General features: G+C 36.8%; 1 protein-coding gene across 3 annotated transcripts in view; it reads right to left on the reverse strand.

Moving 5' to 3' along the window:
• The window catches only part of LOC149130317 (adhesion G protein-coupled receptor G6-like), a 59,351-nt gene that overhangs the window by 18,440 nt on the left and 26,441 nt on the right, over positions 1 to 14,470 (reverse strand). For all 3 annotated transcript variants that reach the window (XM_089345755.1, XM_089345753.1, XM_089345754.1), the window contains exons 10-14: positions 10,367 to 10,598; positions 9,735 to 9,906; positions 6,221 to 6,373; positions 1,041 to 1,169; positions 79 to 228 (exon numbers count right to left, since the gene is read on the reverse strand). In XM_089345755.1, coding sequence (XP_089201881.1) covers positions 79 to 228; positions 1,041 to 1,169; positions 6,221 to 6,373; positions 9,735 to 9,906; positions 10,367 to 10,598 — 836 coding nt within the window. The remainder of the gene's footprint in view (positions 1 to 78; positions 229 to 1,040; positions 1,170 to 6,220; positions 6,374 to 9,734; positions 9,907 to 10,366; positions 10,599 to 14,470) is intronic.

The following is a 14,470-nucleotide window of genomic DNA, read 5'->3' on the forward strand; positions in this document are numbered from 1 at the left end:
TGGGTGTTGAAATTATTAATGCATGGACATAACTATCCCAATTACAGGTAATTAAAAAGTTGTCATAATTTTACCAACCATTAATATGGCAAAACTTGTCAGATGGTTACAGGAACAAAACATTTTCTCTCCGGGTACATACATGGATGTATTACAGCCTTTTGTTGACCAATGAGGATCCTGTCCAGGAGATTCATCCCAATAAACACACTGTGGGTTGAGGAGATTCTGAAAAAAATAACATTTTGGTAATTTATACAAATTACTTTGTAATTAAAATACAAGTAGTGAATCTTTGATAGTTTCATTAACAAAATATCAAAACAGGTGATGCCCAACACTGTTTGTCTGCTATCGGCATTTTGAATCCAACATTACTGGTTGTGGCATACTTTAATTGAACATTTTGTCTCGTTTATAGATCTATGTATATTCTCATAATTTACAACCATCGACATAAAAGTGGAAGAAGACATTGGATTGTGTAGATCTAGAAATATTTAATGGTATGTAAGTTGAAACGTTATTTATGTCTGGGATGTATTTCATCATAGATTTATTGGGTCAGGGAGGACATGAAAATGAAAAACAACAACGTTCAGGATATGAAACCTGAAAGCAAATTCGCATTTAAAATACAGACGCAATCTCTGAAGTCAATATAGATTTATAATAAAACATTATGTTGGTGATCGGAAAATACAACACACACAACTTGAAGCTTATCTTGGGATTAAGAAAGAATACCTTCATCGTCAGAAGACGTCTACATTATAAATATACAGGTTATAACTCTCAGCATAATAACAACTACTACACCAGCACCAACAATAACTACTACTACTACTACTACTACTACTACTACTGCTAATGCTGCTGCTGCTGCTGCTGTTGCTGCTGCTGCTGCCGCCGCTGCTGGAGCTACCGCTACAGCTTTTTCCGCTCTTACTAATACCATGTTTCTTTCGGGAGGAATGAGATATGGCGTTGAAATGCAATCTTAAAAGCAAGAAGAGATTTAATAAACACATAGCAATTACCTGTTCGATTAAATTGAACGATATGTTAACTGGATCGACGAGGTTGGTTATTTTAATGTTAGGAATAGTTGCGGCAATGATATTACTGTTGATTTTGGTATTGGCTTTGGTATTGGATTTTTGTATTGTCTGAAAATAGAATTCATTAAATAAAGTAATTTCTTTAATCGAAGTATTTAATACACGATGGTATCGAAAAGTTCCGGGTCTGGTTCTGTAGTGCACCAAAGAATGGCAGCTCACGGTTGCGTGATCAGTGAGAGCAACTAGTGACCTTCCTGAGGAGGTGTTTTTGTGATTACGTATATTCGGTACTTTGCGATTTTGCCATGGACAGAAACAAAGTGCCAACTAGATATTTTGCGATTTATGTTACAGAGACATTGAGCATCATTTGGCAAGTTTATGGGGGCGAGGCAACGGGTCATATGCAATGTTTCGAGTGTCACAAGCGCCTCAAAAGCAGAACTTCCCTGTAAGACGACGAGCGATCTGAAAGACCTTACACGAACGTCATCCCCTGGAAATGTGACGGGACTGACCGTCAATCGAAAGTTCTATTTCAACGTTTTGAAATGTTTGGAAGAGGACATTCGATGAAAGCGAAATTCTCTGGACCATGAAGAATGGGATTCCTTACGATGACAATGCGCCCTTTCTCCGAGCTTTCCACACTACTGAGCTCCTTGCTAAAATCAACATAGCATCCCTTCTACACTTGCCATATTCGCTAGATTTAGCACCTGCGACCTACCACCTATTCCTCAAGATAAAAATGCAGCTGAAAAGTTGCCGTTTTAATACCGCTGTCAGGATCCAGGGAGAATCGCAGAAGGTCCTCAACACGTGTATGGAAATCTTCCATAAGCGGCAGGAACGTTAGAACCTTTTTGTTTCTGCACAAGGTGTCTACTTCGAAGGATTTGATGTTAAAACCTGTGTAAATACGTAATCTTTTTTTCATTGAACATACCTAGTCCCAAAACCTTTTAATACCACCTCGTACATGGAACGTTAGTATTGTTGTATTTAGACATCATTACTTTACTCAGTAAAACAATTTAAAACATTATATATTACAATATATTACAAGAGTTCGCACTTAAGTGTTGTGCTTGATCTAAGGAATCAATAACTTGTTTTACATTGAAGCTGTATATCGCTCGGCAAATAACGTGTTTTCGTACTGCATAGCACATTGTGAAACTGATTTTTACCATAGCCTTTTCTTAGCAAAAGAAGTGTCATAAGAATTTAGTTGTTGAAACGGTTCAAGAGCCCAATTATGAGTATCCAACCAGCTAAGTCATATGTTAATAATTCGCTTAAAATTTTGTAAGCAGATCAGTCAAAGATTACGAGATCTCTTTTGAAATTAAAATTATGAATTTCTTTCTGTCATCTACCTTCCAGCGATGGAACTTTGTATTATTGTGAGAACCTGTCTCTTTCCTCAAAAGAAAGATATTCAAATTATATATATATATATATATATATATATATATATATATATATATATATATATATATATATATATATATATATATACCCCCAAATCTATCTCTTCTACTCTCTAATTCACAGCAACACCACCAGCGCATCCCTTTCAACCATCTATAAATAGGTTTGGCTGCATTCTAGAATTTGATACTACTAAGCACCTTTCCGACCCATCTCTCCCTTTATCTCCGTCCTTGGTTTATCACTCATACCTCCACCACCTATATACTACATACACGCATTCCTTCCTACTCACTAGACCATTTAACCTCATCTCTCCCCATCCCTCTTTCTCTCTATACGCTCATCCCCTCTATCCTATAAAATCAACTGACCATTAAAATATACCGCTACCATCCTTCACCACTCTCTCTCCTCCATCCCTTTTCACATTCTGTCTTCATGACTTGACCTAATTACCGCTCATCCTTCACTTGACTTGGCCATTCTTCAAGTAAACAAGCTAAAATCCATCGCAGTATGGCATATATTCACCTCTGCTATCTATGTTATATCGGCCTTTGTTCCAACATCGATTTCCGGATTATCCCCATAAGGATTACTCTACACGGATTTCTACACGGATATTTATTACTGGAATGAAACTACACTTCAAGTACTGTTCTCTCTTTTTTCAGCACATCACACTCTTTAGCACTTCATACTAAAAAATATCCGCCTATGAATATAATAATAGATTACTTTATTTTTTCTGTCTCCGATGAAGGGAAGTACTGGATCTTCCCAGAAACAGCTGTAAGACTCTATCCATAAAATACTTCTCCAACCTTACCATTGCTCTCTTTATCTTTTTAATTTTTAATTTATTTGCATATACACACGCTAATATACGACGTATAATCCCCAATCCTGTTCATACAACGACTGGGGCAAACTAGTCGGTATACAGCACTTACTCGGTATTACCTGTATTCTTTTGGGTTTGGTTAAATCCAATACCCTCCTCAACCTTATATATGTATGTATATATATATATATATATATATATATATATATATATATATATATATATTGCCTGATGTCTGTTCCCTATGCATTCTCAAGCGGTTCAACGAAGTCAAATCGAATTTTACAACGTAACAGTACCTGTCCCCGAGAGTATCACCATGTAATTTTCTTTTCATTTACATTAAAACGATATAATATTGGCAAAGCTTCAGTATTACAAGTCAAAAGTGAAAGAATGAGATTTATCTTTTAATGTGATATAATATTGTTTCATTTTCATTCTTTCTCTTTTCATTCTAATGTGATAAACAAAGATCATCTTATTTGTAGTATATTTGAAATAAATGAATTGTCTATATCCTAATTTTAACAGCATTACACATCGGCAGCTTCGCGTCTTACACGGCCACGACAGCGGAACGGTCTGTCACTGTATGTGTGTTGACTGACATCACGAACGGCTGGAGGTGAAACTCTTGAGATAAACAACGTGGTCGCATGTCCAAGGTTTATAGAAATACACATTTGCAGTTTCACCACCAGTTAATATCAGTGGCAGCAATTGCAAGGTATTTACCATTATATATTTATCCTTAAATTAACATTTTATACATGTGCTTAATATATATGTATATATATATATATATATATATTAATGTAGCATTTACCGTTAAATTAGCAGTTCCTACATGAGCTCTTATTTTGTTAATTTGCTTCTATTTGATTAATTTATACTGCATGTTAAAATAAAAAAAAAATAAATAAAACATACAATTGCTTACAAAAATGGAGATTAATGTAGAATTTTCTCTATATCCATAATTTTTTGCTTACAATATTGAAAAGGATATGCTACCAAAGAAAATACGTACTCTCTTCAGAAACAGGTACAAAGCAACGAGGTTTGTAGACACCGAAGTTGAGAGTCTTAGGACAGAAGCGTGGTGAGTCAGTCTCAGAATTAGCAAACGCATGCTGCACAACGTCAAATGGAGTCTCATTACGAGAGGGTGCTGAGACTTTCCCAAGATGAGCAAATGCATACTACATCACTTCAGATGAAGTGTCAAGAGAGACATGGAGTGAGACATTTCCAACAGCAGCAAACGCATTCGGCAGCACTTCAATTCGAGTTTCAAAACAGAAGCGATAGGAAACTTTCCCAAGATCAGCAAACACATGCTGCGACACGTCAAATGGAGTCGCAGGAGAGATGAGACATTCCCAAGATCAGTAAAAGCACAGTGCAGCTTGTCAAAAGGATTTTTAATACAGACGGGAGATGAGACACTCCCAAGATTAGCAAACACATACTACAGCACGTAATGCTGGATCATTAAAACAACATTTTAATGATTGGACAGGAGTCCAATAGAACAGCTCTCGGAAACAGACTACGTACGAATTCAGTCTTCAAAACTCCTAGAGCTGCTTTCAGATATGATCCATCCTATTCTTATAAAAATGATAAATTTGTGCACATTTATATGCTAAACTCAAATTTTTGTTTCTTGAAATTAATTTCCAGATGAAAATAATCGCATCTGCTGTTCAGTCGTTAAGGTAAGATTGCCGGCACTACCAGCTCCTCCTCAAAATCTTATTGAATTTTCTGAACAATATCAGGCAAAACATCTCTGCATTTCTAATGATATCGCTTGGTGCATGTAAGGAGATCGTTGAACATGGATTTACGCCGACCTCAAAGTTCAAGAGCAAGTCTATCACCTCATTGGTTCCCTGTTCCCCACAAATGAAAAACCACAGTTCCTCTAAATATATTTCATGAGTGATGTAGGACAACAAATGCGAAAAACGTGTCAAATCTTCAGAAGCTGGGTCGTATTAGATGCAGCTCCAAGCCCAGGAAAACACAGTATATCCATTGACAGCTTTTCGGTGCGTTAAAAAATGACATACCCCACCTCCAATTTTCCATGACAGGTTCGGAGCTGGAATAATCCAAACGAACGTATGACATGTCATTTAGTCGAATTAGACAATCAGTTACTCCACAAATGATTTGTCTTCAACGCAGCACTTTCCCGTATCACCTATTTCACCATGACCGTGATATATATATACAAACTATGCCACTTTAATCCCGAGCAACTCCGAGTATCTCTGCAACACATATGTATATATGTGTGTGTGTGTGACTGTGCGTGGGTGTTTATGCATGAATGTACATATGTATATTTATATATACATGTATATACATGTGTGTGTAATTGTGCGTGTATATATATATATATATATATATATATATATATATATATATATATACACATACATAAAAAATATACATGTACATATGTGTGCGTATGTGTCCTCTGTCCGTGTGTTTGTGCGCGTGTGTTCTGCATTCATCACAAATGTTATATTTGCTGTTTGCATATTAGAACAATGATTCTGTTTTATCATAACAGAGGGAGCTCTCCTCTTAACACACCGAGTCTCTTAAGAGAATTTTCACCAAGACACAAATCAAAACAACGACCGTTTTTAGTTTGTATATACGTCATAAATTGTAGACACATATGCACATACATGCATATATATATATATATATATATATATATATATATATATATATATATATATATATATATATATTGCTGTGATGGATTAGTATTAATATCAAAGAATCAACAACAATATCAAGCATTTAATCGGCTGGAGGAAGACAAATTTCCATTTTGTTTACGTACCCTGTATAGCTTATCATTCTGCATGGAGATAAACGTAATCCTTGAAACGGCAGCCCGTCCTTCGGGTTTCAGATCTTTTAACAAACTCGTTGCTAATGAAATGAAGTCTACCATATCATTTACTTCTGGCTTTGAATCTGAGTTGTTATATATCTGATGGAAGAGAATGGAAAAAAACAAAGAAATAAAATTAAACAAAAAATACCGCTGCGTCTGAATGATGTTGAGGTCATAAAAATTCATAAACTTCCGAATATGAAATCATTCCGCTTTGGAACCATGGTTCTCGAAGCACATAAATATTGGCTTGAAACTTCTGTTGGATAGAAACTGTCCCATCGACAATGTTATGACGAGGATATTACGTCTGGTGTAAATTGGTCTAACACAAATAAATAGTTGGTTGTGGTTATCTAAAAATAAACTATCGCAGAAGTATATCTGAACACAGAAAGCAATGCGTACTACGCAAATCTAGGTACGATACTCAGCCTTCATTGTTCAATATCCGATGCTTAAGCGGACACACGGAACCAATATAGTCGGACTGATACCCTCCACTGCCTGCTGACAGTTCACTCAGTTCTTATTTATTGCAATCGGTGAATCCACCTTTAGTCACATTGGGGTGTTCAGGATTCTCCGAAAATATTTCCCCTTTTTGAGATTATAACTCTCCAGGGGCTAAATGTTTTTTGCATGTAGGGTCTATTCCAAGTACGTCTGTTCGTTTTCTTTTTTTCCTGCTTCAACGTGTAGCTTCCACTGTTTGTTTAGGACTTGGTGTCACTCGATATACCCTCAAAAGCTGTTGAAGTGCTAAGTCAAGCATTACCTAGTTGTTCGTTTTCTTTAAAGCCCACTCAAATGTATCGACCTTGGCTGATATGGAGGTCGCATGTTTGATAAGGAGCATGTTTGATAGTGAATTTTTTGAGTTCATTTGCTGCAAACTGAGTTCCATTCTCAAACACAATGGTGTCAGGAATACTATATCTGGCGAACAATTCACGTAAAAGACTTACTGTAATCGATGATGTCGATTTTTTACAATTAGGTTCGTCAGGTCACTTAGAAAAACTGTCTACCACAGAAAGGTAATGTGAACTTTTAAGTGGACCTGCGAAATCAACATTCAGTCTGGACAACGTGATATCTGTCTCTGGCCATTTTGTAGCAGGTGATTTTGCTGCTAGAATGCAGCCTCTGCATGTTTTTCATTAATTCTTCAATCTCTCGGTCCACTATTGACCAATACGCAGCTTCTCATCAAAACTTTCATTCTTGAAATCCCCGGGTGACAAATGTGATACTCTGTAGTGTAGGTTTCCCAATTGGTTTTTCATTTATTTTCATTAACTAAATTAATGTCACTACCTGTAACTAAATGTACTTTTACATTTGTATTCTTACTTTTTACATAAACAAACTTCCTTTAAGTCTCGTTTGTATTTCTTGTCACCGATAAACTGTTTACATGATTCGTTCCTGTTGAGCCATTTGTTTTTTACGACCTGACTTACTACACTTGAAATGTTTTCGATTTTGATAAGGACAGTTGAGTCCGTAGTGTAATTCTCCACATCCAAAATATGGGTTAATGTTCTACTTTTTATTACTTTCGGTCGCATCCGTTGTATATGCGACCAGCTTCTCACTTCAGTGTGTTCCCTATCGTGCCGTAGGTTTGTTATTCTCTGGCAATCATCAGATATTTCTTGTAGTGTTACCTTCTGATTCTGCTCTAATTTAGTCAGAATTTCGTTACGAATTTCCCCATCTTTCTTTGCTGTTGTACGAAAATTATGTATTTGAACATATCTGGTGTTAGTTCATTAATTTTAAATCTCTAGAATTCTCTATTAACGATTGCAGTATATGTAATAATATCTTCGCCTCATTTTTTTGTAGTATCCATGCATTTCCGACGCGTGTTACATGAAGAGCTTTGTTCGCTGAAAATCTATGATAGAATATTCACCATTGCTTCAAAACAGAGTTCTCCTGGTTTCTTTGGTAATATGTAATTTCAATATTTTTCATGCTCGGCTGGTGTCAAATTTCTCAGCGGAAATCATTTTTTTTTTGTTTCTTTTTTTTGGTCTTACCAACAACATCGTTCTTCTGTAAAATATTTCCTCATGCCTTCTAAAGTAAACAGAGAATGTAGGTCCCTCCTCTAGGATTTAGAGACAGAGTCAGGAGTGAACGAACTAAATGTATTTTCTGTTTTCTTCTGTATCAGTTGTACTAACCATTTGTTACTGCTTCTTCGTCACGGTTTCTGTAAGTCCAAAACATGGTGGTGTTGCTTGCTTTGCTACTGATGCTGCTGTTTCTATGATTGAATTACCGAAGCTAGTAAGCTTTCCATGTTCAAACAAAAATCGATCCAACACGAGCTTCGAATAATCTCATAGCCAAAAATGTTTTGACGTAGGTATACACGTCTGGTATAAAATACTATTACACAAAGAAGTAATTGGTTGTGGTTATCTAAAAATAACTTATTGCATAAATATATCTTCACACAGAACGCACTCCGTACACCTGGAACGTTGGTACGATACTCAGGATTCCTGTTCAACCAACACACGTCGAACTAACACCGTCAACTAATCTGCTGACAGTTTGCTCAGTTCTTATTAATTGTAATCGGTTAGTCCGTCTCCAGTCATCTGGGAGTGTGCAGGATTCTCCTATATTAGGCAACCTTAAACCTTTCCTATTGTAAAGGGATTTTCAATCCAATCTTTCAATATAATTATTTAAAACATTATGTCGTTTGAAATCCCCAATTGAAAATAGGATTTATTACCACTACTGTTACTATTATTACTGTTGTCACTTCTGCTTCTTCCACAATCAATACATTGCTACACCATTACAATTAACAGAACAGCTAAAATTTCCTTTCTCACCCAATGCCCTTATCCCATACGAAAGTAAAAAGTAGAGTTTCTACGCTGGTTAACTAATTATTGATGTATGCAGTAGTTTTCTGTTTTCTGTCTCAATCTATTTCTTGTTCCCTGGTACCCAGGGACATGACATGGGATGAAGTACTACTTTATTTTTCAGATGTATCAAATGATCAGAAAGATAGTGAAGGACAATTGTATATATATAAGCTCCAACTATTATGTTAGCTTTAAAGGCAATGAGCTAACAGAACACACAGCATGTCGGTCAGAATGTGTAGCAGCATTTTGTACGTCTCCATGCTCTAAGTTCAAATTCTACAGAGAATTGGTGTTGGTGTACACAACTAGACAGTTTCCCAAAACTTCGAGCCTTGTAGCTATAGCAGAAAAGATTATTATTTCCGCTTTATTGCTAATTTGTGCCCCAAATATATTGTATTTTGTATTTGGACTGTAATCTGTAGCAAGCTTTATACCATACATACTTTATATGATAATAACGATATTATATTTCATTATAATGTATTTTATTAATTTGAGCGTGTAGAACAAATAGTTAGTAAGAAAGTAATCATAAGAAAGTACTGTACCATTGTCTTTGCGTCATTTTCTTTATTTCCAAATGAAATACCATAGACAGCACCATTGAAAGTGTTATTCTTCACTTTGATAACACCAATATCAAGATTAGTATATAAAACTGTGAGTTGCTGCTCTTCCAGTGGCATCTTTTCTGGGATTGCTTCTATAATGTCCAGCATTCTGTGAGAAAATCAAGAAAATAAATCTCAACTGAGAGTGTTTCAAATATGTAATTAAATGTAGCTGTAATTACACTAATTATATTGATTAGTAAATCTATTTATGCTACTGTTGTTTGTAGTTTGTTCTTCTTCTCCTCCTCCTCCGCCCTTTCCTCTTCTCTCTACTACTACTACTACTACTACTACTACTACTACTACTACTACCACCACCACCGCCTCTGCTGCTGCTGCTGCTACTACTACTACTACTACTACTACTACTACTACTACTACTACTACTACTACCACCACCACCGCCTCTGCTGCTGCTGCTGCTGCTACTACTACTACTACTACTACTACTACTACTACTACCGCCTCTGCTGCTGCTGCTGCTACTACTACTACTACTACTACTACTACTACTACTACTACTACTACTACTACAGCACTAACAACAAATTTGATATCAATTTTACCTGCTCCCAGTTCCCTCTGATTGTTCTGCTTCAATCAAAACCTCTTCCGGTGTGTTTATCATATTGTTGATACTAGGAAGTATATTGTTCACTGTTATATTGGCCGACACATTCGATATCAATGGCACCATTTTCTCATGAATGTCTACAGCCAAGTCGATATCTTCTGCTTTGAAATACTCTGATTTCTTGGAAATATCGCGGACTATTGTTGAAATCTCCCCAACATTTTCTGCAATGGAAAATTCAAAATAGAACTCAAGAGAATTTACAGTCGTTTTCAGATGAAATATTAGATTCAAATTAAACGCCACACAATTATTAATGAATCAATGGAAGTAATTTAACCAGTCCATATTCATACAGCTAAGAGAGTGGTAAATGTGTCCAGTTCATCAGTTGTATACTCATTGATGTATATACGTGGGTCTCCTACTTGGTTGAATTAAATAAAACCGTGGGTAGTCGGAGTTGCACAACACTATGGGATCCTTTGTAGCTGAGTAAGACATACTCTTGGCGGTAGGTTTTTATAAATAATGTTGCTGACATTCAATAAGCTGTGATACAGTATCCACCATAAACAGCCGTCAATTTTAATCACACTACTGTTTAATTACAAACTGAACCTAGACAAACATAGGTCGCTATCTAACGTTTCATATTGGTCAGCTTTCTTCACTGCCTCAGAGAAGTTGAGGTCATCAAATCAATGAATGCCTATGAAAATCTGTTTTTAAATTCATCGTGCTACAACTGCTGAGAGTGATAATTTCCTCGCATTCATTTATATGGAATACGTCAATGAAAATTTATTTATTTCATAGCCACCAGTAGAACGGAATACATATGTGTACCAGTAATATTTCTATTGTTATCTGCTTCATTATATATTGAACCATTCTGCAGAGAACTAATGAAATAAGTAGTTTTGGCGATATGGAAAGAAACTAAAATCTTCTGGTAAGTTCTATCAGCACATTTTCATAAATGATTGTTGTGAACCGCCATTGGAAGAGATGAACTAAACGGATTTTACGACTATATCTTGACATATAATTTTAAGCATGACTATATATACCTAAGTATCTATGTGTGTGTATATATATATATATATATATATATATATATATATATATATATATATATATATATACACTGTGAAACACACAGATTAAGCAAATTTATCGATATCCTCCTGAAACCAATACTTCACCAAATACCAAGTATTGTTATAGACGACCTGGACCTATTAAATCATCTACCCAAACATACCGATAAAGACATTTTCATTGTTTCCTTTGATGTAATAAATCTTTACACTACGATCCCACATCAATATGGACTGGAAGCCATTAAATTCTGGCTAGAAAAATACCCCAATGAGATCCCAGAAAGAATAAAAAAAGAATTCATCATCGAGGGCCTTAAGTTTATCCTTCAAAACAATTTTCTTAATTTTAATGATAACACCTACAGACAGGTATTAGGGACTGCAATGGGGACTAAAGTTGCCCCTACATATGCAAACCTGGTGATGGCCTACTTAGAATTGCAGATCTACGACAAATCCAAAACTAGATATGGCCTGTCTTCCCACCAATACCTGTTGAAGAATTGGAAACGTTACTTGGATGATTGCCTCATCCTATGGTCCCACACACTCGACCAACTCTTTGACTTCAAAACCCTAATCAACAGTGTCAACAACCATATCCAATTTACAATGGAATACAGTCAAGACCAACTTCCTTTTCTTGACATTCTCATTATAAAAGTAGGTACCAGCATTGAGACTGATATTCATTAAAAACCGACTGATTCCAAGCAATACCTTTTGTTCACCTCCAATCACCCAAAACATACAAAGACAAACATTCCCTTCAACCTTGCGAGAAGAATTTGCACAATTGTCTCTAATTATAGAACTCGATATAAAAGACTCGAAGAACTAAAGGCAATCCTTCTCGAAAGACATTACCCAGCACCATTAGTTGACAATGGAATAGAACGGGCCAAGACAATTGCTACCCATGACCTACGAAAACCGAAACACATACACGGCACGTTAAATAGTCTCCCATATCTCTCAACACACAATCCTAGAAATGCAGAAGCTTACACAATAATATACAAAAACATCCCACTACTGAATCAAGACCCACGTCTAAAAAGAGTACTCGCAACCCATGAAATATTAAAAAGCAAAAGACAACCCAAATCCCTAAAAAAACCTACTCACGAATGCAAAATTGCCCAACACAAGCCCACCACCTACTGTCAAAAAATGTGGTCGTTCCAACTGCAGGACTTGTATCCACCTCATGGAAGGAACAACATACAGATTCCAGTCGGGACACACTTTTGTCATAAAAAATAACTTCACCTGCGCATCAAAATATATACTTTATGCCATAAGGTGTGAAGGGTGTCACAAAGAATACATAGGGCAAACGAGCCTTACTCTCAGAGAAAGGATGACAGTCCACCGCCAACAATTGAGGGATCCCACCACAAGACAGATACCACTCAGTGGGCACTTAGATCTGTGTGCAAAAAACAAGTCCCCCAAATTCCTAGTTTTCCCATTATACCAATGCTCAGACAACACCACTGACCAAACACGAATAAATAGGGAAAATAATCTTATTCAAAAATACAGACCACAGCTCAACATACTCTAACATAAGCCCCCTCCCCAGGTGCACGCCCAAAACAAAGACACAGATACGCAAAATCACACACACACCAATGCAATGCAAACCTCCGACACGAACACACTTACACACATATATATATACACACACAATCACAATATCTCCACACCAGAGCACAAACCCACATACATTTCAAGAAAAAACACATGCATATATACACTTACAATACAATTGTAGCAACCACAACCAACACCCATACACACATACGTAAGCAGGTACATGCACACACCTACACATCACTCCGGCAACCACAAATCATATTCACATACGTATATTTGCATACATATGTACACACACATACAAACACCATACGCCCGTTCCCCAGTAAAAATGTCACACACACACTCAAAAGAAAAACACACACAATACAATCCCAACAATCACAACAAACGCTCACAAGCACACATGCACAGAAGCATGCACACACAATGGCACACCTCCCCGACAAATACAGGCCACATAGACGCACTCACACAAACACACCCACACGTATACACACACATACTACACTAACAATACAAACAAAACTAATCACTCACAATTACAGCGCACACACGCATGTACACATATACACCAGGAAACTACATAAACCATACCCACATACATACATACACACACATACAACCGCATACACAGTACCAACATACACGGAACACACATGCACACACATACACATCACCTGGATAAACCCAACTTACAAGGACACCTAATAAATACAACACACACATACATGCTCACACACACATGCACCCTCATGCACACACATGCAGTTGCTCCCTCACACACATACGCACCACAAGGACAATTCAAACACAAACATACTTAGAGACATACACAAACTCACATACACACACATAACACCCCCACCAACACACAACACAAATAGACATACGCACACATACAGACATACACATACATATGAACCATCCCACACACATACGGTTGCTTACACACACACACACCACAAGGGTATTTAAAACAACACGCTCACTCAGACAGAGAGACACACACACACTCACGTACACACACACTCCCACACTCACACAAACACTCCCACGCACACACACAGATGCACACATACATATACACACACAGACGCACACATATGTACACACCCTCACACATACATACGGTTGCGCTCTCTCTCACACACACACATCACAAGGACGATTAAAACAACACATACATACTCAGACAAAGAGATATACGCACAGTCTCACGTACACACACCTAACATCCCCACCGACACAAAAATCACACAAACACACATACACCCGTACTCACAAACGCATTCACGCACACTCACGAACGAACACATATACACATACACACACATGCGCACACACAACACCCTAACAAATATTAATCACACACATACACACTCACA

Source organism: Octopus bimaculoides, chromosome 29, assembly GCF_046866305.1.
Source record: "Octopus bimaculoides isolate indiv1 chromosome 29, ASM4686630v1, whole genome shotgun sequence".
Lineage (NCBI taxonomy): Eukaryota > Metazoa > Mollusca > Cephalopoda > Octopoda > Octopodidae > Octopus > Octopus bimaculoides.